Consider the following 24,168-nt stretch of genomic DNA (forward strand, 5'->3'; position numbering starts at 1 on the left):
TACAAATGTTCCTCTGGATCAGAGTGTATTATAGGAAAGAGAGATTCATTATAGAACAGTGGATAAATTAACTAGTGAGCCAATTTCCCATCAGATCAAGCCTGTTAATTCACACATGCATAGATGCCCACTAATCACCTACAATTTGAGCCCACACGTTTGGCATGGACTGTAGAGCCCCATTCCAGCATTATGATTTCCCTTCACTCCACCTACTAGTCTTGTTCCTACAAATTCTGTCTCTGGAATGGGAGCTGAGTGTTTTCTCACGGTTTCTGCAAGTTGTCCTCAATGGGGATTGCACTTACAAAAGAAAGATGAAGTTGGTCTCTTACCTTTACTTTACTCAGTCCAGCCAGTCTTACAGTTTGGTTCATTAGATCAACAAAGCTTACCTAGGTAACCGAGGGACTTACTATACAAGAAAATCCCATCTAAAGCAGATTTCATGACCTATTTCCTCATAAATTCACTGATTGACTTCGGCTGCTGGAGTGAATGCTAGTAAGTAAAATCAGAATGTATGCTGCTGAGCTCAAAAGTGTCAACAAGGGCACAGTCCCTATGGCTAAGATGTTATAAAAATTCAGTAACATCACAAGCTGATGACTAATGAGCCTAGACCCTCTGGTTGCAGTTTAGTGAAAACTCTCATTAATTCTTTACAAGACCTTTAGAAGACATGCCACAATAGGATAGTTAATGCTTCCTCCAACTCTGCTGACTCTCAAAGCTCAGAATATGACTTCATTGCCTACTTTGACATTTTTTCTTCCTGCTTCCAGGTTGTTTGTTTTTGTCTTGCTTAAAAATTTCCTACTGTGCCAGTTGTAAAAAGGTCAACTGATAGTTCACAATCCAGCAGAGGAGAAAAATAGTCAAAAATTAACACATTGACAACCATTTTGACCCTCACATTCAGATTTTTTTGTTTTGTTTTGGGTCGTTAAATGAGAGTTGTAAAAGGTAAAGCTGTACGCTAAGGGTCCAGGCCTGCTCAACGTACTAAAGCAAACATTCTCTTGTGCCCTTCAGGAATTTATAAGCTCATCCAATATCCTTGTGGCTGAGCATTATGATGCCTTTATTGAACATGTATGTACAGGTTGGGTGTTTTTCTTTATGGTGAGTCAGGGCAGGAAGATCAGGCATTTACACATAACATGCCAGATGCATGTTGCATTCAAGGCACTGTATAGGAAAATACTGAATACTCCCAAAGTTTATAAGGCATCATTTATTTCTCAAGTTATGATTAATGAGGCAGTAATCAGGTAGGTTATGCTTGATTTAGAAATGTATGCCATAACTTTGATTGCTGCTGGCTCACACACTGATGGACATACATATTTTGGTGGTAAACAAAGGCCTTAACATAATTATTTTTAATAAATACATCACAAAAAAGTCAGGTAACTCTTGCTACACCAATCTTTGCTACTGTATCCTTGCACAACTGGGGCACTAAGCATTCCATCTGTCGTAGGGACAGAGTCATTATGGTTATTAAACCCCATTTTAGCAAGATTTTTCTCCATGACCATGATCATCTCATGGGAGGAAAGCCTTCTACGGTGCAGCTTCTTTGCTGGCTATAAAAGACTTTAGCCATTTGGAGGTAAAAGAGAACTTTTGGTCTGATATTGATCTGATATTGTGAGCTAAGCAGAACATAAACTTTGTGAGTTCAAGTAGTATGAATGGAACAAAACTTTTCAAAGTTTCTTTAAATTCAAAATTCCAAGTTTAATTTTGCCGACATTATTTGATATTAATATACAGAAGTCAGTTTGTGTTCTCATTTCAGCTGGTGTAACTCCTTTGACGTCAGTGGATTCACTCCAGATTTTCACCAGTGTAACAGATAGCACAATGTAACATAGTGGTTTTTACTTTTAAATCTGAGTTTAAATCAGAATTCCCAAGTTCAGGAAATATTGCCCATTTTCTGTGCTGATCTTAGGTCCAAGTATTCAGATATTCTGAATTCAGATGCATACGAAAATGTAAATGGCTAGCTCAGTCCTTTTCCATCTGCCCATGTGGTCTGTAGAGATATGCATATACTACCCAAAGTTCCTACTTTAAGTCAGCAGCGGCCACTATGGTAGTCTGAGCTATAGAAGTGCCTAGGGAGAATGCTGGTCTGATGTTGGGGGAGGATCATTTCTCCCAATCGCTGGTGAGCTCCCCCTTCATAAATCCCATTTTCTATGGATTTGCAAAAGGAACAGAAATGTAGACCCTAATGAGATGTGACCGCCATTTTTTTAAAATCTATTATTATTACATAACATACATGATGCTCTGTACCTGGCATAATAGCACACCAGTTAGCACACAGTGAATCACAGTAAGTTCAGTCGGGGTCGTAAAAATGCTTTTTTATGCCATGAAGGTTTTTTGTTTTTTTATTGCCAGTGGCTTTTTTTCTCCCATTAAGTTAAGTTTAAATCATGACCACCCTCTGAGGGTCTGGGGTTTAAATTCCAAATGCCAGGCTGCTAGGCTTTTAAAAATGCTGGAATAGTGGCACTGATTTTTCAGTCTTGGTTGCCTAAAGCGAGGCACCTCAGTAAGTTGCCTGATTGTCAGAGATGCTGAATACCCACAGTTCCCTCTGACTATACTGGGAGTAAAGGGCATTCATCGCCCCTGAAAAATCAGGCTATTTATTACTATTATTTATATTACAGTAGTATCCAAGGGCCCCAATCAGATCTGAGCCCCTTGTGCTGTGTACTGTACAGACGTACAGGAAGAGAAACAATCCCCGCTCCAAGGACCTGACAATCTAAAATAGAGATTTTAAATTAAGATAAGATGCAGCCAAGTTGATGCAACAAACAAGCAGGAGGAACAAGGGAAGACAAGCGTTAATGACAGGTGCTTAACTCCAGGCAACCAATTTGGAAAATTTTGGCCAATGACATTAGTCTCTTGAATTGTAAACAGCTACAAAGCGCAACAACATTTTCTGTCTTATATGTTTGTGCAAATATTTCAACCTCTGACAGCTCTGAGTTTGAGCTGATGCTGAAGAGTACATATTACTTGATGCCTATGGCAACTGTTGTTGCAGCAGGGAAATTATGCCAACCCCTGCAGTGCACTTCATATGTGGTAAATTCACTTAACAGCAATTTAGAAGATGACACCCTGGTGCTGTGCCAGTTTGAGCCAGATGGTCACTGAGATTATTAAAATAATGCATGTTGCAAAAACCTCTGAAAAATTGCACTGTTACAAAGTTTACTAGCATGGTGGGGATCCTAATAAAAACAATCAGCATATATATCAAAATAGTATTTGCAGACAATGCACAGTATGATTCTCCACTGTTTAATGATAATTTCCCCTCTTGCATCTTTTAGGTTCAACTAATCCACTATAATCATGAGTTGTATACAAATGTCACAGAGGCTGCAAAAAGTCCCAATGGCTTGGTGGTAGTTTCTATATTTATGAAAGTAAGTATTTCAATTTCATAAATATTATCTAATGTTTAAATTACTGAGATTTTGCCGTGAACAGAATTTTAGAATTAGCACTACTCATCATCATTTGTATTCTGTCAGCACCTGTTGCTTCAGTCAGAAGTCAAGAGACCCCATTGCGCTAGGCCCTGTACCCTCATAATGAAAGAGACTGTCCCTGCTCCACAGAGCCTGCAGTCTAATGGGGAAAACACACCAGGTGGGAGAAAAACTGTTTTGTGGGGAGGACAAGGTACAGTTAAACAAACATATTTGATACAATAAACAGCAGCTATAGCAGTTTATAGTTTCATGTTAAAATGCTCAGGGAAGTTATTAATTCTGCAGATTTGAGGTGTCTGAAGAGATACAAAAGTGAGTATATAATTAAAATGAACCCCTTTCTCGTGGGGGTGGGGAGTGGGAGAGAGGACAATTGCATTTTAGAGAAATGGTGACTGGTTATAAATCAAGAAATGAGTTTCCCTACCAATGTCATTTAAAACACCCTAGATTATCAAAACTGAAAGAATGTTGAAAATCTAGTTGTCTTTTACTTTTTTGCATTTCAGACAGGTAGAAGACCATATGATTATCTATTAACCTTCATACCAGTCATACCCTCTACACTCCTCTACATCTATTGTTAATACTCAGAGCTCACAGTTTATTCAAACACTTTAGAATCCTCTTCTCCTCTTATTGCATCCTTGCGGCAATACATGTGTTATACCATTGTGTATCCTCCACCTTGCCTTAGTAACTGTTATTGCAAAACATTAGCTGCTCCTTCTAGGGCAGTGGTTCCCAGACTTTAACAACCTGTGAACCCCTTTCACTAAAATGTCAAGTCTCGCGAACCCCCTCCTAAAAATGAATATTTCCAGGGATTTTCTCCTTTACCTGAGTATAAATTATAAGAGCAGTAATCTTGGAAATATAAAATTTGTTTTTATGACATGCTTATTACACACTCTTTATTATTAATTATTATTTATCATTACAGTATTTTTATTACATTATGAAAATGGCACTCTTCCAAGATCTCACTTTCATAGCGTGTATCACTTTGAATAAGTCTGTTATAAGACAAGGCTCCTATGTTTCATCAAGGAGTGTCAGATGTGAAACAGCATGAAGGTATTTAAGAAGCCAACTCAAAGAGTTCCTCCTACACAAGCATTCAGGTCTTGAGCAGTCCAGGCAAACAACGCACATTACAACAAAGCTTAAACTTGTTCTTCATAATAATTTTAAAAACAATACAAGCTGCCTATTTAATTTTAAAACCAGCAAAAAATATCCACCATCCTTTCCATTTCTTATAAGGAGTCTTCAAGTTTAAATCTCCTCAGTGTGATAGATATGCTTGCTTTGATCTGCTTAGCTCTTGGAAGTCCAGGGGCTCCGGGCTGCTGGGACAACTCTGTCCGCCATTAGGGAATTTTTTCCTGAGAACCCCCTGTAACATTTTGCGAACCCCAGTTTGGGAACCACTGTTCTAGGGGAACAATGCTCTGATTTACTCTGCACCTCAAAGTATCTAGCCAATGTCCCCAGAAATTAGATAGTCAGTTTAAAAAAAAATCCCTTTTAGTATACTCTGATATAAATTTAGAAGGATCAAACTTTCTGTCAAAATAGCAACCTCATAACTCAAATATCTATTTCACCAGTTACCTTGGAAAGTTGGACCTCCTTGCTGCCTTTTGTACAGCTCTAATATTTGAGGTATTTGTCAGAAAGCTCTTCAGGTTATCTCTTTCCTCCCTGTTATATTGTACTGTGAGGCGAGCCCAGTGAGTTAACTGTAGTTCGTGCAAAGGGATAGAATTGATGTATCTCCTGGATACTGCCCACAATTTTCAGTTCTGTGTGAATAACTTCATCATTCCTGTGTACTGCTTTAGGTGCACTCCTAATGTAATGAATAACCTGAAGTGTAGAACCTGATTTGTTGTTTCCCTTCACACAGATACTTGGGTCTTTGTCTTCCATATATAGTGACAGTGCATGTTTCCATGTTTTGTTTGGAATGTCTGAGTCAGTGTAAATCATTCCCTGAAATAATTGTGCATCAAAATAGACACAGTGTTTCATGGCCACTGAACATAGCTATTACCTACTGCCAAATATTTCAGTATGTTTAAATGTTGAGGGGTAAAAAAAAATTTCACAGATAAAAGCACTGAATGCACCAGATCCTGTTCCATGTACCACTCGATCAGTTATGGCTCTGGCCACCTCCTGATATTGGGGGATGAGCTGATTCTGGGGAGAATCCCCTGCTTGTTCCATGGGGAGGAGAGAAAACAATCTGGGGAAACAACTACAAGGATTTCAGAGGTTTCCTGTCCCTCAAATGGTGAGGATCCAGAACAGAACTTTCGCAATGCTTGGGGGCCATTTGGAGATGGGATTCCGGTTCAGACCCATAATGGTTATATTACACATTTTATGACATTTCCAAGCCTCACAATAAAAGTATTTTGAAACCTGCATATGTCACAGCAGTATCCATCCAATTGCTAAGAAACATACTGTAGCCCAGACAGGACAGGACAGCAGAGAGAATTGATTAGAGTACCAGGAGGCCAGGTACAGAACCAACCAAGCTACATAAATGTGTTGTACAAATAGGACTTTAGAGGGCATGGCCTAAGTGACAACACCACTTGTTAGCTCTGCCACTTACAGTGCAATAAAATATCCCAGGATGAATAGCAAAAATAAAATGCTAATACATGTAATATTCTGCATACAACCTTCCACAGTATGCAATTCACTCAGTCAGACTTCTCTTGCAGTCCGCATAGCCTGGTGTTGGGAATCTCACAGATAACATATAATTCTAAATAAAGATAAAAACTGACTTGAAATAGATACAACAGAGAGAGGAGGAGACCGGTGCATGAGGTCTGAAATAGGAGATATAAAAGATGTCACATGATATGACACTGAATATTCTATGACAGAATACCAAGTAGAGTGCTAATCACCTATAAATCCACCCAATTCAATTATGATGAGATCGAGACTCTATTTCACATTTTTATCCATGTGTCAATTTTTCCTTCTATTTTCCATTGAATTTATATTTAGATGCAAACTTTCTGACCACTTCTGTTAGAGACATACCCATCTATAGTTGATTATGCCTCTCCCCGCAAAAGCCCTGCAAAGCAATCACATATCTGCCTTTTTTTCCATACTTTTCTTTCTATATACACACACACACACACACACACACACATATAGACACAAGCTATATTTTCCTGAAAGGTGAGGCTTGTGGTAACAAAGTTTTTGACATTATTCATTTTTCTCCTTTAGGTGTCTGAATCATCAAATCCATTTCTAAATCGCATGCTAAACAGAGATACCATAACAAGAATAACATATAAAAGTAAGTTTCTTTTTATTCACCATGACTATCAGCTGCATGTAGTTCATGTAAACACACATATTTAGTGAATCACAGGATGTGAGGGACATCTAGTAACGAACAAAAGCTACAAGGTTTGTATTGCCAGTTATCATTTCCAGCTGACCTGGGGATAAATTTGGTGACATAATATTATCAAGGAACCTAGCAGAGCCATCAGTCCATATAGTATATACTTGGAAGTTCAAAGCATATATTGTGTTTGAAAGAGCAATAAATTAAACTAAATTCAACAAATATACATATACTATTTTTACATGGGGAAAATGCATTTGTGTTAATAATGGAAGTTACATGTGGAACAGTGAATTATATCAGATCAGAACATATTTTAATTTACAAAATATTACCTAGTTTCTTGTTTCATAATCATGTATTTTAACATGCAAGTGGGTATTTCCCATTTTATTCAATATTAAGCAATGGTTCCTTTTTATTAATTGTGTTTAAAAAGATGCTATTTCTACTGAATTGCTACTGCGTATAATGGTAGTAGTATGAAGATGTCATGAAAATAAGTATTGTACATTTGCTGTATGTGGAATGCATTTAAGTGAGAATGTTCAGTAATTCCATACCATTGAATGGAAAACTAAAGCTTAAATGTCAGCTAACGATGAAGGTAACTTTAAGGCAGGAAAATATAAAGATCTTGATTGAGCAAATGAAATCTCGTCTCTTGGAAATCCTAGCCCCATTTTGCTTTTGAAAACTGGGAGAATATGTAGTTCAGTGGTTAGCTAGGGGACTGGCAATCAGGACTCTTCTGTTCTATTCCCAGTTCTGTGACCTTGGGCAAGGTACTTAAGGTATCTGTGCCTCATCTTACCCATCTATAAAATTGAGTTTACCACCATCTACCTCACAAGGGGTTAGGATTACTTTTAAACCTTAAAGTCTGGCAAACCTCATTTGCTTTGGACTGAGCCTGAAACTCTCCAAGGCTCTCTGAAAAATCCATTAAACCTTGACAAGTTTCATATTTGTAACAAAACTTGCCTGATCTCAGGTTTCTCTGTGAAAGGCTTGGAGAATTTCCTTTAAATACATATTTACTATAGGCATGCTGCCTGTTATGGGACAGATCATGCCCTCCTATGGAAACCCGCTTTTTCCCTCCCCCACAGTGACTGCAACATTGAGAGAAAAAGATTAATCTATTAAATTTCAGAAAGGGACCATTATGATCATCTAATCCAGTGGTGGGCAACCTGCAGTCAAGGTAATCTGCTAGCAGGCCACAAGACAGTTTGTTTACATTGACCGTCCATAGATACGGCCGCCCGCAGCTCCCAGTGGCCGCGGTTTGCTACTCCCGGCCAATGGGAGCTGTGGGAAGCAGCGGCCAGCATGTCCCTGCAGCCCGCACCACTTCCCTCAGCTCCCATTGGCCAGGAATGGCAAACCACGGCCACCGTAAGCTGCAGGCGACCGTGCCTGCGGACAGTCAATGTAAAAAAACTGTCCTGCGGCCTGCCAGCGGATTACCCTGACAGGCCACGTCAGGGTGTGGCCCAGTGGCCTGCAGGTTGCCCACCATTGATCTAATCTGACCTCCTGCATCGTACAGGCCATAGAATTTCACCCAGTAATTCCTACATCTTAAAATAGCGTATATATTTTAGAATGACATCCAATCTTGAGGTAAAGACTTCAAGTGCTGGAGACTTCACCATATCCCTAGGTAAATTGTTCCAATAGTTAATTACTCTCTATTAAAAATATGCAACTTATTTCTTCTCCCCATATAGGTACTTATAAAAAGGAAAGAACCACAGGGCTCCCCTCACAAATTTTTCCCTCAGATCTTTCCCTCATTGGGTAGGATTTTCTCCCCACCCTTAGAGAAGTAGTAGGGGTTTGGGCCCAGTTAAGAGATAGTCTGCTTTCCTTCCCCCAAATACCCTGGCAGACAGTAAAGCTTCATGGTAGCTCAAATGCTAGGGTTTCTCTCACCAGCCACTTCCCCTAGAATACCCTGAAGGGATAAGTCACAGCACAGAAGTAGTTAAGGTATGAACTTTTCTGAGGATTCCCTGTGGAGTGATAAGGAAGAGATGTGTGTTCCCCTTGCTGATTCTCCAAATCCCGAAGTATGGATTCCTGGGCCAGCAAACTGCTCTTCAGGTGCCAGACAGACATCTGGACTATGCCACAGAGGGAGCTCTTCCTCCTCTGTCCCCCAAAATACTCCCCCCACCCAAATCTATGGGAGGGAAGCTGCTTCTGTCTAGAGTGTAGATACCATGTTCTTTAACCTTTCATTGATTGTTTTTCCTTTTCTTTTAAACCAAACCTTGAACTATGAAATCTGTTCCAATCACACTGAATTTAGGTCATGAGATGAGCCATGAATTTAAGGTGAAAATGCAAAATGTAGGTAGTTTTAGATTTCATAGTCAAATGTTATTGGACCCATTTTAAAATTTTAATTATTGTTAACATTGACCCACATAGCTGTTAAAATCAAGCCCTAAATAGATACACACAGTGCACAATGTGCCGCTGCAATACATTGAGCTTACTTTCTGCAGTAACAAGTATTGATTAGAAGTGTTTTTAGTGCAAATTGGGAATGTGAAAAAGTTATTGAAAGTAATTCTAAAGTTGCCTTGGGTGATGGATTATAGTGTCATTGCTGAAAAAATAATTTTACTTCATATATTACAAGGATTTCTATACTGCATTTAACAGCTGGGATTTTTTTAACTTGCGCTTTAGGGAACCTCAGTGAATACTCGGTGTACTCTTAACAAAATGGCCAGTCCCAATTACTTCAGTGAGAGCATGGCCAGAATGACAAGTATAGATTGGGTCCAAAGTCAGGCGCCCACTGTAAGTAGGGCAGTTCAAGCAATGATTAAAAACGCAGTAAGAGATGTTTAGTCTGTTACATAATAAGCCCAAGGACAAAATGTGTCAAAAGGGGAATTTGAAATGTAAGAAAATATTAATGGTTAAAATGGACGTAACAACCCCCCCACCCTCTTGGAATTCCAAAGTGGATTTTAAATGCCTGTTTTATTCTTCTGCCAGTGGCTCAGCACAAAGAATTGGATTTGAGCAGGTTGAAATGACTGTTCTTTTAAATAGACTTAGTCAGGAACTATATGAATATCTCTAAAGAAAAATTGCTTTAATATTCATGTTTAAAGTAGGGCAACTGAGGGGCTGACGGTGGTTTTCTTTTATTTTAAAACAGCAATATTGGTTTTTAAAACTGAAATATGCCACGTTGGTTTACGCTTTTGCTGGTAGAGGAGCCCACACTTCACTTAATGTTGGATAAAACCAGCACTTTAGCTTCCAAGGAATCTGTGCAGAAATTTGGACTTCATGTGTTGCACCAGAATTGCTGCCAAGAAGCCATCTGAAGGGGAAAAGATGTTGAATTTTGGACTTACTTCCTTACATTTAATGCTTAACACTTAACTGCCTCACAGGGGAACATACGAATAAGTATCCCAATCTCAGATTCAGCCAAGAGAATTTATAGCCAAATTTATGGACAGTCTCAAATTTGAGAGGCTTCCGTTTTTGGACTTCAACTTGGCTTCCAACTTTAGACACCAAGGACCTGACTGTCAGAAGTGCTGAGCTCTCAAAGCTCCAGGCATAAGTGGTGGGAGCTATGGATGCTCGGCATTTCTGAAAATCGGGTCCTCGTGTCTAAAGATGGGCATCCAAAATTAGAGGCCACTTTTCTCAATCTGGGCATAAGTAATTTGTCCAAGGCAACAGGTGGAAATACTCAGAGCTAGAATTAAAACTTGGAACCACTTAGTGTCCTATCCTCTTCCTATCCTAATCTTTAGACCGTGCCTTTCTCCTATTGGATATGTACTTGGTTTTACCTCAGCACAGGGAGCTGAACTAGATGACCTCTTGAAGTCCCTTCCAGCCCTACATTTCTATGATTCCATATTATGAACCTAGAAGATCCAATGCGATAGAGTAGTTTTTAAACACTATATTCTCTGTAAAATATCACTATTTCAATATTTGAACCCTAATTATCCAGCCTCAGAAGCCCTCCCATTGAAGTCAATGGGAGTTTGCCACGGACAGCACTGGGATTAGGTTCTACCATTTTAGCATGTTGCATTTTTAATTTCATAAAGCAAAGTATGTGGCTTAAGTAGTTTCTTAAAGAGGGCTAATTTTGTTATGTGTGGTTCTTGCTATGAAGGGGGGGAAATTAGGAAAATCAGTGTAACAAATGCAGAGAAAAGAATGAGAGTTTCAACATCCGTAAAGAAAATTGTCAGAGTCGAGACCTTTATGTAAATTAATGTGAAAGCTAATGAAATGTAATTTGTGTAGAGAAAAGTTCACGGGTTCAGAAATTATCCTGAGACATAAGCAGCTCAAGATGAACAGAATGTGGATTGCAGATAGGAATGATGCTTAACCATTTTCAGATTTTGCTAAACTCTATTAAAGAAGGATATTGACAAAGTATGCAGAGAAGCCTCACCCAGAATAACTTTGAATATTATGAAGTTTATACCTTCAATAGAAATCATACATTTAAAAAGACATCACATTAAAGGGTGACAGTCTATTACTATTGAAAATGCAAGACTTCTACTAGAAAAAAACTTGACTAAGATATGGAAAAATGGGAGTGGGTGGGAAAAGATAGTGGTGGTTCAAGGCAAAGGTTGGTAATAAGGTGCCACATCCTGTAGGCTTTTCTCAGAGGAGTCTGCCTATTTTCATTATGAGTTTGGACTAAATAAGGACCCGGCTCAATATTTACTTTTATTGGGCTACAATATAAATTAATGGAGATATCCTATCTCCTAGAACTGGAAGGGACCTTGAAAGGTCATCGAGTCCAGCCCCCTGCCTTCACTAGCAGGACCAAGTACTGATTTTGCCCCAGATCCCTAATATTTTCTTCCACCTCTTCATTACCCTTTTCATCCCTTTCCAGGGTCACATTAAGATGGCGAGAGAAACTCTACCTCTTCTGTCATTCCCATGAATTGCTATTTAGGGGGTCTGTAGTATGCAATGTTCACTTTCTTGCCATAAACATGCTTCAGCTGAAAACAGATGCAGTGGACCCAGTTCATCCCAGGTGTGGCTCCATTGCTCAGAGTCTCAAGTGGAAAAAATAGACCACAACTTAAACATAATTCATCCTAAACATCAATGTGGGCAAATAGCTCTCAGGTCAACTGAATACTGGTCAGCCCCAAAGAATCAGATTACATCTTGCGGGGCCCTCAGACTCAAACAAGGTAATATAGGGCCTGATCCAGAAGCCAGTAAAGCCAGTGGGAGTCTTTCCATTGACTTCAATAAGCTTTGCATCAGACTCAAACCCCAAGTTTTTTTTCCCCTCTGGGCCCCACAACCTGGTAGATAGCTCACTTCTAATCCAGTTTACATGAATTCAGGATGTCACCCAGGTCAGGCTGCATCTGTGCTGGAGTGTTTAAGCTCTTACTTCCACTCCATATTCCTACCCACCTCTGTGCCTGGTTTTTGATGGTCTAAACCCAATCCTCACATGCTCAGTTGGTTGCTCCTGCTAATCTCAGCCTTGTGACTTCCACTTACAGCTCGGTTGTTTATTTCTTGGATGGGATACGCAGAGCACTATTATTTTATAACTGCAGTTCAAATCTGTGGAGTTATTAGTAACCCAAATGGTACTTACTGAGTGCATTACATCACAGTAAGCAAAGAGATCTAAGAGTGGGAGAGAGGCACACCAGGAGATACATTGCAAATGATTTAGGAAATAAATGGTGCTTGACTCCTGCATAGGTACCCAAGGGAGCAGAAAGCCCAAGGATTCCCTGTTCCCCATTGAGAGGTATATCATAGAGGGAGTCCTTGCATTCAGGAAATGCAATGACTCTACAGCAAGTTCTACCCTATGCAAAGGGGGCCAGGTCTAGTTCCTACAATTCTACACCAGAGATGTGAATAACTGCTGCACTCTCCCCAACGGTATTGCATCATCAGCCAGGCTCTTCTTGTCTTCCCAGAGGTTCTGCCAGAAACACATGGGTTCTTGGACCTCGCACTACAGTGGGGGTGCCCCCACAATGGCTCAGTACAGCCCTTTGTTACATGCCTCAGTCCTGCCCTAGATCATGACAACTGCTGTCTGAGAGGACTGAACAGTGCCACTTACACAGGTTAAAAATCCACATTAAGAATAATGGGCTAAATTCACCATTGGCATAAACGGGCAATTCCACTGAAACAAGTAGAGTTTCCTGCATTTATACCAACAATGAAGTTGACTGCATGTCTTCCATGTGATACCTTGCTGTACTGCTTCTAGCCTAATTTTCGTAGTGCCCATCTATAGTAGAGCAGGTGAAATAAAAGAGATGTGACCCCAAAAAAAGCCATAAATTACCAACATCCCAGATCTTCACTAATTTCTTAGGTTGGCCTTTAGTCTCCTGATAGACACTTCAGAGAAAATTATGCTCTCGTTTAAACCGTTGCAAACCCATTGAAGTTGATATGGATGTCAGTAAGAGAACTTGGCCCTTGGAGTTTGAAACTATCTATTCTTACTGATCCCATGCCATTTAGAATGAACATACCAGTCTCCCTGGTTTATAAATAATTAGAAGGATGTTCATGTGGGGGAAAGAGGTGTGTAATGACTCATACAAAACAATCACTGGCATGAAAAAAATGCATTCCATGCTCACTAATTCCAGCAAAATTATTGCTGCACTGCTCTTTTTTTTTTTATTAATAGGGCTTAGGTGTATTCAGTCCTCTCTAGCTGTTAAAATTTAACACCATTCTGGCTCAGTAATGCAACAGCAATTGTTTAGCACTTTCATATGGAACATTTTTTGGCTTGGAAACACATTCAGAATCCCAGGCCTTCGGCCAATGGAGGTTGAACATGTTAACAAAGGTGATAGACTCAGTCACCTAGGTGAGAGTAACAATGTTTTCCACTCTATTAGTAGACCCCACAATTGACATATAGAATTGCATTCATATTGACTTCAAGTACAAAAAGGGGTGGGACTTCAGATTTCTCACAGCCAAGAAAATATAGTGGAGACATCTTTCCTGAAATAATGAAGATTAAGTCTGAACAGATTTTAAATAGATATCAGGCGTGATTCTTGTGTAACCCACTGGTGAGTGTATCCAGCCTCTGCTCAATCACCGGTGGTTATGAATTATATAGACCCAGCTAGGGAGACGTGACCGTTTAGTTAATGCTGTAGCAACTCATGCATTTAGCTCACTAAATCCCCAGTGTGCTGGTCAAGATAGCAGCCATCACATTTGTATTCCCTGGGCACTCCAACCATCTACTGCCTGAGACATGCATTTGTGATGCAAAAAGGTCTTTTTTTCCCCTCACACACAACACAGAACGTGTATTTTGCCTTATCCTTTAGCAACAATCTCTCAAATGGAGATGAAATATCACATTTTTAAGCGCTTGCATGCTTCCTTGATCATTGCAACTTTTCTGCTTTCTTTTTGGAAGGTAGGAGAGGGAAATAGAGGAGGAAGGAGTGGAGGTTGTTTGTTAACTGTGCAATACCATGAATGTTGATCAATGACATTTTATGTAAATATTGTTGTAAATGAGGATATTGAAACAATAGGTACAGACTTTATTATACTAGTGACACAAAGTAGAGCATGAATAAAGTAAGTTGATATACTTCATGAGTGACACCTGGAGAAATGTGGCTTATATGATACACACGTACTGCAACTGAATCAGTCAAAGACTCAAGTCATTTACTTCCATTGAATCTTCACATGCTTGACCATACTTTCATGGCTATTTCTGCTGCTGTTATAGAAAAGTGGTGAAACGAAGTAACTACCTGACTTGTCAGCTGTTTAAGGTGAAGCCATCTACACTGAATACTTTGGCTAATAAAAGCTAACATTTAGCATGAATTTCATAACTTTCTTAAAAGTGAACAAAAAATATATTTACAATCTCAAAAACTCTTTCCCCCTTTTTTCTTTTTCAATAGCTTGTCTTAAAGATGTATTGATTGTAAATTCATTGCTCATTAACATGTGGTTTTTATTCTAGTTAAGTTTACAATAAATGTTGCATGGGAAACTTCAGATAAACTCAGTGGAAAGTCATGACCATTCTGATATAGATTAGAAGTGATGTGCTTTAGACTGAGATCTCTGGTCTATGAGCAGGAATCTTAGCATTTGATTTCCACGGCACTTGCTTCCATATCTCCCCATCAATGTCAATGGGAGGTCCTTTCATTTACTGAAAGGAGAAGAAATGTGCTTAGTTGGCAGCATGGTAGCACACCTTCCTTGCCCACACAGTATTTGCTTAACTAATGAACCATACCAAACACACTACATGCAATTGAAAGCAGCCACTGAGATTTCACCATTACTTCATCTTACCAGCCCAGCTTCCCCAGTGATGCATCATATTGGTAGAGGAGACAGTTGAAGAGTTTAAATGTAAAGTACCTCAGCACAATATCCAGTAAGGAATTGTTTGAGTCTGAAATTCTGCAGAGAATCCTGGAAAATCAGTTACAGCTTTGAAAGACTTGCAGAAAGCACTGCAGGGTTAGTGTTATGTAACAGCAATAATACATACAATATAGCAGGGGATGAGCAGCTTCGATGACTCTTAAAAGTTATATCCATTTCTAATTATATGCTGGCACATGTCCACACTCTGCAGTCATCTACAAAGGGACACTTCATTAATACCAGAGAGGATATGAAAAAAGTGGGAAGCCCAGTAAGTTTCTTTACAGCATATTTTCTCACCTCTGACTTGAGCATTCTGAGTTTATACTGCATCCACTCCCACTGTGCCCACTAAAGGACAGCAGGCTTCATTGAGCAGCTATATCATCATACATTAACCTTAACAAGACAGAACAATCTTTTCTCTCAAACAAGGGTAATTAAGCTTTAGCACTCTTGGCCTTCCCAAGGTTTTGTTGAGCAAAAATTGTTCATCACTCCAAAAATATGGTAAGTCGGCATTCTTCAAAGACTGATGCATCCAAATCAATAAATACAACTTCAACCAGCTTTAAACCCAAATACCTAAAACAGGGCCAAATAAATTCTCACTGCAAATGCTTGTGCTAGACTCCCAGTGAAGTCAACAGAACCTGTGAGCAAGCATCGAAGGGCAAAGTTACTATATTAAAATCATAATATCTGTTAATGTCCATGTGTTGAACAATCAATTTGTACAGAGCATAATGTATATTCATTTGACCTTCTGCTTCAGTAAAACTAAGGTTGAGGTTCTAAAGTAAAAGGCATGTGCAACAAAGTTTGTCTTGTGAAAATATTGCTTGATCTAGATCATTTTCCCCCTTTATTCTCTAGATGATGCATACTTACTGCAGGGACTTAATATTGAGGAGCTTTATCCCGAGACCTCTAGTTTCATTACATATGATGGGTCCATGACCATTCCACCCTGCTATGAAACAGCAAGTTGGATAATAATGAACAAACCTGTCTACATAACAAGGATGCAGGTAAACTAAAACCAACATAATGGATTTAGTAAATGTCATCAGAAGAATAAATATTTTAAATGTATATCTTTGTAGCATCATATTTGAAATTATGTTTCTCTTTGGTTTAGTGCAATACTGTATCTTAAACCATGTTTGTTTTGTAATTTCTACACAAAGGGGGTGCTAGAATAACTAAAAAATACCCACGCGCAGAAGCATAATTAGGACCCTCCTACACTAGGTTAGAAAAGACTAAGAACATTAGAAGAGTGAGGATTGTGGTCTCATGAGGGATTGTGGAAGCCAGTTTATGCAGTGGGACTGGAGCTAGGACAAAGAGCCTTTGGGGAAGGCTCCAGTCTACATTTTCGGGTGCAGAAAAAAGGTGGCAGGATTGATGCCAGCACGTGTGTGTCAAAAATTTGGAAGATAGGCCTTTGGTTCCAGAGTGACATATTGAGGGCTACAGTTAGGTAGCAGCAGCAGAGAGAAAGCAGTAGGAGCTAGATTCATTCCATTGTGTTGGCCACCTGGGGACCACATTGGTGGAAAAGCCACAACAACGGGGTCTTTGCAGCACAGTTCAGTTGCTTTCAACCCCCACTGAGAGTGCCACAGACAACAGATCCTCAAGTGTGGGTGCCTGGGAAAGGGGGCGTCAAAGGGTGGCAGCCTCTGGCAGCAGGCTGCAGCACTACAAGTGCACCTGTGTCACTTTCCCTTCTCAGGGTAACCCAAGAGCTCCACTTCAGGCTCTTGCTTAAAAAATATCCCATAGCTCTAACAAAAGTCCCAAAACATAGTCCATATCATCCCCAGTCCACGTTGTCCTTAAAACCCCCTTCTTCCCAGCAGGAAAACCACCAATGCCACCCCCAGCCTCTCTGCTTGGAGTGCATCCTCCTCATATTCTGGAGTCTTCCACCACACCTAGGCTCCTTGTCGGTCCCCTTCTATCCCTCTGCCAGGACAGCCACCCCAACCCTCCCAACTCGAGTGCAACCCCTCTCTTCCCAGTGGGAACCCCCACAGCCTCTCTCTAGGAGATCATCCTGGCCAGAGGAGCATCCCTCACTCCCCCAACCCTCTCACTGATCCCCTGGACCCAGCTCTCTGGTGATGTCAGTGGTTAAGCACTTATGCTGCACACCTGCCTTCAGCCCTCTCTGAGCCTTAGCATCAGCTCTCTGGCTTAGAGACAGCAGGCACCTCCCTCTGCTCCCTCCTCCTCGCTTTCGCCTTCCAGCCCTGGCTCTCTGGCTTGGAGAGGTCAGCTGGTGAACCGCATTTTCTGCGCTCCTGCCTTCAGTATCTCCCCGCCCCACAGGAAACACCTTCCGACTCTGGCAGCTCTGATTCACTGGGTCTCCCTCTCTCAGATTCTGCCTGGTCCTTTCTATTCCCCAGATACTGCCCTGCCCTCTTAATTGGCCAAAGGGAGCCTATTCTGGCACAGAGCACTGGACCTATTTAATTTACTGGGGCCAGCCACGGGATGCACTGATTCACCTCATCCCTGGTATATCCTCCATTAGTGAGAATCCTAAGAGCCCTAAGCAGATCTTAGAGCTGTTTTCTCACCTCACCCCAGAGTACAGCAGCTCTAGCTAACACAGCAGAAGTTATCTAGTCCAAGGAATGAAATAAAGGATGAGAAATCAAGGCTCAAAAAAATCACATTGGGGCTTCAAGTCCTGTCATCTTTGTCAATAAGATGCTATAGAAAGCATGCAATGTATTTTAACTGCATTGTATTAATTCTGTCCAACTGTGCATGGGTTTGGGGAATACAGTTTGTTGTTCTATTCTAAATGGGTAGAGTAATTTAGGGGACACAGTTGAGAGAAAACGGGTACATATCATACATACTAAACTTCCCAATAAACGTGCATGTTTTCTACAAGAAATATTTTTGTTACATTATTACAATAATGCAAATTGTTTAGTAGAAAACGAAGATCAGAATGTTTCTATAGCCTACACTAGTACTCAAAGGACATCATCTCATGATAGCTGCTCCTTGTCAGGCTTTACTGGTTAGATGCATACTACCATATTAGTACTGCAAATTGATTTAATGGAATACATACTAATTATACAGTATACTCAGACTTGAGAACTGATGCAAGACAGAAGATTTCCCTTGTAGGCATTAGCACATCTACAACATGCAAAACACACCTACTGGTATAGTTCTCTTCAAAACTCTCCATTAGATTCCCCCACTTTCCCACTACTCTAACTAATGAGGTAGCCACCAGGAGGAAATGGATAAATGCCCTTTAACCTTTAGATTGCCACTTCAAAAGTCATCGTAGACAGATAGCTGTTTGGTTGTTTGCAATCCAGCTGCTAGTGGACATTTGCCCACCCTACAAATACCACTTTCACAATTGGCAACTTTGTTAGTAGTCATGATAGGTAAAGACTGTCCCATAAAGACAGGTTTCAGAGTAGCAGCCGTGTTAGTCTGTATTCGCAAAAAGAACAGGAGTACTTGTGGCACCTTAGAGACTAAATAAATAAATAAATAATGTTGTTAGTCTCTAAGGTGCCACAAGTACTCCTGTTCTTTTTGTCCCATAAAGGAGTCCCAGAGCAGGGCCAAAGGAGGGCAATGTAGGGATGATTGCACTGGTGTTGACCCAGGTAGATCTTTCAGTGAATAGATTCAGAGAAGATTTCAGTCTCCAAGACTGTCAAGTCCCATGCCTTCCAGAAGCACTGACTTCTTTAAAAATACAGATGTGGTGCCATTCAGTCTCTGCATTCAGATTTCTGTGGCATAACCAATACTTGGGCACTTTCACCCAGAGCTGTCTTCTCAATAGTAAGCCAGAGTAGTTACCATAACATCTTTGGGCAATTTTCTCTCATCATTCATCAAATTCCCTTTCTCTGCACCTGCTGCCACTATCTAGTACTATAGATTCCATTTACTTTCTGGTCAGCCAAAGCTCCCTTGTGCCATTTCCATTTATTCTGCACAAAACTGGAGGCTTTGTTTGCAACGGGGCTTAGAGAAACAGGATCATGACCACAAAAGGAATGGTTTTGTCTTTACTTAAAGGTATCCCAGTTGCCCATGGGTCTAAAAATATGTTTAGTATAGACTAGGGTGACCAGATGTCCCGATTTTATAGGGACAGTCCCGATTTTTGGGTCTTTTTCTTATATAGGCTTCTATTACCCCTCTCCACCCCCCACACCTCCATCCCGATTTTTCACATTTGCTGTCTGGTCACCCTAGTATAGACTGAACCTCTGTCAACCCTCCCCAAATTCCAAATCACAAAAATATTGTTAGAATACTTTGCATATGATGATTAATCTAAATAGTTTTCAATATTGTTTACTTAGAGTGAAGAATAATACTACAGGTCCTTGTTTTGTGTTTTGTATAGATGCATTCTTTACGACTGCTAAGCCAGAATCAGCCATCACAGATATTTCTGAGCATGAGTGACAATTTCAGACCAGTCCAGCCTCTCAACAATCGATGTATCCGAACTAATATCAATTTTAGTTTACAGGGTAAAGATTGTCCAAACAACAGAGCACAGAAACTACAGTATAGAGGTAGGTTTTACACAAGGCACTCTCCAGAACAATAATGTCTACACCTATGTAGAGCTCCTCTCCTCTGAGGATCCTTGTTTGATTTACATAATGTTGTTTTAGTAGCGGTGTACGATGAGACATATAAAAGCAAATCAATATATAAATAGGTGGGATAGGATCTGAATGTAAGTGTCAGATTTCAGCTATCAAGTTTAGAATATCTGAAATCTGGGAAGTTTTGCAATGATACACAGCATCATAACATCCCACTCCAGTTTATGACAATAGGATAATTTGTAGGTGTAAGTTGTTTTCTTGAAAAAGAGGTATGGCACGTGCCAATGAGAATCAAAACATAATTGTGCTAGGAATAGCCCCACACTGCAGATTCTGATATAAAGTGGAGTAAAATAATAGGCCATATGACACTTGAAGGAAATGTTATAAGGAAATAAAATGTATTTCTACTCTGAAAGGTAACTCCATAAAATTAGTAATGTAAGGTTCCACGCTGATTATCTCTGAGCTATTTCCAGAACACATCTTCTCACTTTATCATTATGTTTTTTCCAGTTGCAAACTGACGATCTAGCTGGGTTCTCTTTAGTTTTCACAACATCAACAACAGACGCTGTGCATTTGGAACTCAGTTAACAATTTCTGTTCCTGCTGTTGCGTCCAGAATAGCATCCAACTCTCTCTCCCAGAGCTGTGTTGGCTCCGCGGAGATCATGGGAATAAACATTAGTAGAAATGGGATAGTATTGAAAGTGAGCAGATATGATTTCACATATACTTAAGCAGCTCAACTGAGCAGTCACGTGCCATTGTGGAGTTGAATCACACTAAGGAATTTGATAAAAACACTATTTGAAAAATATCAGGAAGGATGATAGTAGAGCTGGTCTCAAATGGGAAATTCAGGTTTCAGAAAGGAATGATTTCTCGGATATTCCAAATTTTTCAGTTTTCAGTTCATATTCCTCCCACCTGCCTTTTTTCTCTTTTCCACTGAAAAATGAGTGACAAGGGGGAGGAAGGAGTAGAAAGGAAGAACAATTCTGAAAAAAGGCAAAAACATGACTAAATATTTCATTTTCCAATTAAAAAAAAAATAATAATTGCCTATTGAAAAAGATATTTTCAACTAAATATTTTTCATTTAAAATTTTTTGACCAGCTCTAGTCTAGTGTTAAGACTAAGGGCTGGTCTACACCCAGCCGCTAGTTCGGCGGCTGGGGATCGAAGTTCTGGGTTCGACTTATCGCGTCTGGTCTGGACGCGATAAGTCGAACCAGGAAGTGCTCGCCGTCGACTGCGGTACTCCAGCTCGGCGAGAGGAGTACCGCGGAGTCGACGGGGAGCCTGCCTGCCGCGTGTGGACCGCGTCTGAACCGCGGTAAGTTCGAACTAAGGTATGTCGACTTCAGCTACGTTATTCACGTAGCTGAAGTTGCGTACCTTACTTCGACTTGGGGGGTTAGTGTAGACCAGGCCTAAGAGCCACATTCTCAATTCATAATTTTGAAATTACTCAACAACTATTTTCTACACAATACAAACATTGAAGGCACTTAATTTTTAAAAACAGCAATTTTCTATTTGGTGTTTGGTAAAGTATAACTGTTATTACTTTTCTTTCAGTAAATGAATGGCTCCTCAAGTAATTAAGACAAACAGGAAGAACTCCTAACCTCAGTGGAATGATACTACTGTGAATTGACATAATCTAGAATGCACCCAGCCTCATTCACTCTTTGGATTCATGACAGTATGTGCAAATGTGCTGCAAGAAAAAAGCTGCCAAGATGGAAACTTAACTAAAAATTCATTCATATGATTGATCGTAATAAAAAAAAAAGAGACAATAACTACAGTAAATGTGATTACAATTTTGATACCGTTTTCCTGAACTAATTTAGCTTCACAAAGAAAGACTTTTCAGCCTTTGTACATATGAAATTCTTTCTTTCCTCCCCTTCAAAAGAAAAAAAAATAAAAAAGAAAAAGGTGGCTCCGTACAGCATCAAAGTGGAGTTGTGTTCTGTGTGCCAAGTAATCCTTGGAAAGCTCTCATTATATCCCTATCATTAATGGATACTGACAAGACAGAACAAGAAGATTGTAGAGGAAACTTATTTCTAGGTTATGATCCTTCTGTTTATTTAATTTAAAAAAGGACAGACATTGAGAGATAAGTATTGTAAATATATCAATGCAGAATATAAAAGAAATTGAAATATATCCCCCTTTGTCACATATCTGTAGTAGGATTTGCCAAGATCAGAAATGATCCATTTTCTGTTTCTTGTTTTACAAAGGTCATACATTGTGTTTGGTTACTGTTAACAACTCAATAAATGTGTTGAACAAATTAATTTAGTACACTCGCTTTGGTTTATTTTTCCTTTCTGAAATGATAAGCCTCTAGCATTTGAGGCTGCTTTACTTTTCTTTTTTACTTTATTTGTTTGCAGCCACTTTAACTGAGTTAATGGCAATTAGGAATGTATTTAACAAAGCTAGTGTAACTTTAATTCCATTTTATGGTTCATCATTAAGAAGAATTAGGCTCCAGAAGCAGAAGGCAACTGAAAAATGGGCTAGTTTAAAATTACCATTTCCCCGGTTTGAGTCCATTATTGAGACATACAAATTCAACCTTGTAAATTGCTAGAAGGGATATATTTTCTTTACAGATGTAGCAGGAGCTGACCAAGTTAAAGCTAATGCCTTTTTTCTTGTTTATAATGGTCATTCACTGTGTTTGGTTACTGTCAAGAACTCAATAAATGTGTTTAACAAGTTCACGTGTGCATATTTTTGATGGTTTTGTATATTACCAATGTTAAAGTTGTCAAATCAGTTGGGTCCCAACTAACCAGGAATCATCCCTCTCTCTGTGATCTACCATGACAGCTGTGATTATAATGGGGATGTTGCAACTGAGATCCAAAGGTGAAACTGTCAGGGGCCAAGTATTCTTAGTTGGCTGAACATGGGGTGTGGAATTCTTTATCACTAAAGATCAGGATGAGCCCAATTTTGCAGTCAAAGCATAGTGTAAGGTCTCTCTTCACACAGACCTCCCCTCAATGACAACAGGACAGAACAGCTAGCAGCATTTCTCGTGGAGATAAACAAGCAAGAAAAAAAGCTGCTTTAAGGAAGTATCGAAAGTGGTTGAATGGTGAGGAGTATGGAGTGGATGGAACTGATGTAATTGTTTATAGAGTGCATGGCACCCAGCTGGTGAAAGGTGCATTATAAATACATAGGCTAGATACACATTATTGCTTAGCTACACTCAATTATATGGCGGTCAACATTTTCTTAGCTGTAGATTTGTGTGTATGTTCTCATCCTAAATTGAAAATATACACTACAGTGTCAAAGTTTGTGAGTACTGAAACCAGATAAAAATGTGAACACCTGGACTCAATGCGACCAATCATCATCGCTTTTGCAACCCCACTGACTTTAAATGTGATAAATTTATTAATTTATCCTGAGGCGGAAAAGGGCGGTGCCAATTGCAAGTGGCATTGGACAGACAGCTACACACATGGCTGCATGTGGCACTGAATGGCAGTGTGCCATCATTCCATAGTGCCACCTATTGTAAGTTACAGGCTGCTGCTGTCAGTACATCTATGAAATTAATTGAAAAGACACTGTGGAAGTGAATGTTTATTGTTGGTAGTCATTGTCATTAGGAATCCAGCATGGGCTAGATCAGGAGAACCTGCAGGAAGCTCTCATATCTCCTTGGCACACTTGCACAAAGAGCATCCAGAATTCTGGTACTAGATATTAGGTGCAGGGAAATCAATCTCAAAGGAGTTGGGGGAGCTGGGCACAATGGCACGTGGCATGCTGCCTACTTGCAAGGTTAGGGGCAAACAAGAATGACTACCTCATCCAGCTGGTGGTGCTGGTGCAGTATCCCACTAGCAGCTCTGAAGGGCCTGATCATCCATAGCCTATTCAAGTCAATGAGAGTCTTTCTATCGACTTCTGTGTGCTTTGCACCTAGCCCCTAATGCAAAGACTGATAAATCCACAGTCCAGCCATATAAATGCCAATTAAAGTTAGATTTATACTGTGTATTAATAAGGTCAAGTTCAACTGTTGAAATAAAAGCAAGATTACAGTTTTAGTCCTATGTAATTAGTAGTAATTGACAGTGC

At 39.8% G+C, this 24,168-nt stretch overlaps 1 protein-coding gene across 2 annotated transcripts in view; it reads left to right on the top strand.

Annotated features, from left to right (window-relative positions):
• Positions 1-22,744, top strand: part of CA10 (carbonic anhydrase 10) — a 316,593-nt gene extending 293,849 nt beyond the window's left edge. For both annotated transcript variants that reach the window (XM_029912155.1, XM_029912156.1), the window contains 5 exons: positions 3,375-3,470; positions 6,810-6,882; positions 16,279-16,433; positions 19,820-19,994; positions 21,622-22,744. In XM_029912155.1, the coding sequence (XP_029768015.1) occupies positions 3,375-3,470; positions 6,810-6,882; positions 16,279-16,433; positions 19,820-19,994; positions 21,622-21,644 (522 nt within the window). In that variant the 3' untranslated portion in view covers positions 21,645-22,744. The remainder of the gene's footprint in view (positions 1-3,374; positions 3,471-6,809; positions 6,883-16,278; positions 16,434-19,819; positions 19,995-21,621) is intronic.
• The last annotated feature ends 1,424 nt before the right edge of the window (positions 22,745-24,168 follow it).

The sequence above is a fragment of the Terrapene carolina genome, unplaced genomic scaffold (assembly GCF_002925995.2).
Source record: "Terrapene carolina triunguis isolate 2854851 unplaced genomic scaffold, T_m_triunguis-2.0 Scaffold192, whole genome shotgun sequence".
Lineage (NCBI taxonomy): Eukaryota > Metazoa > Chordata > Testudines > Emydidae > Terrapene > Terrapene triunguis.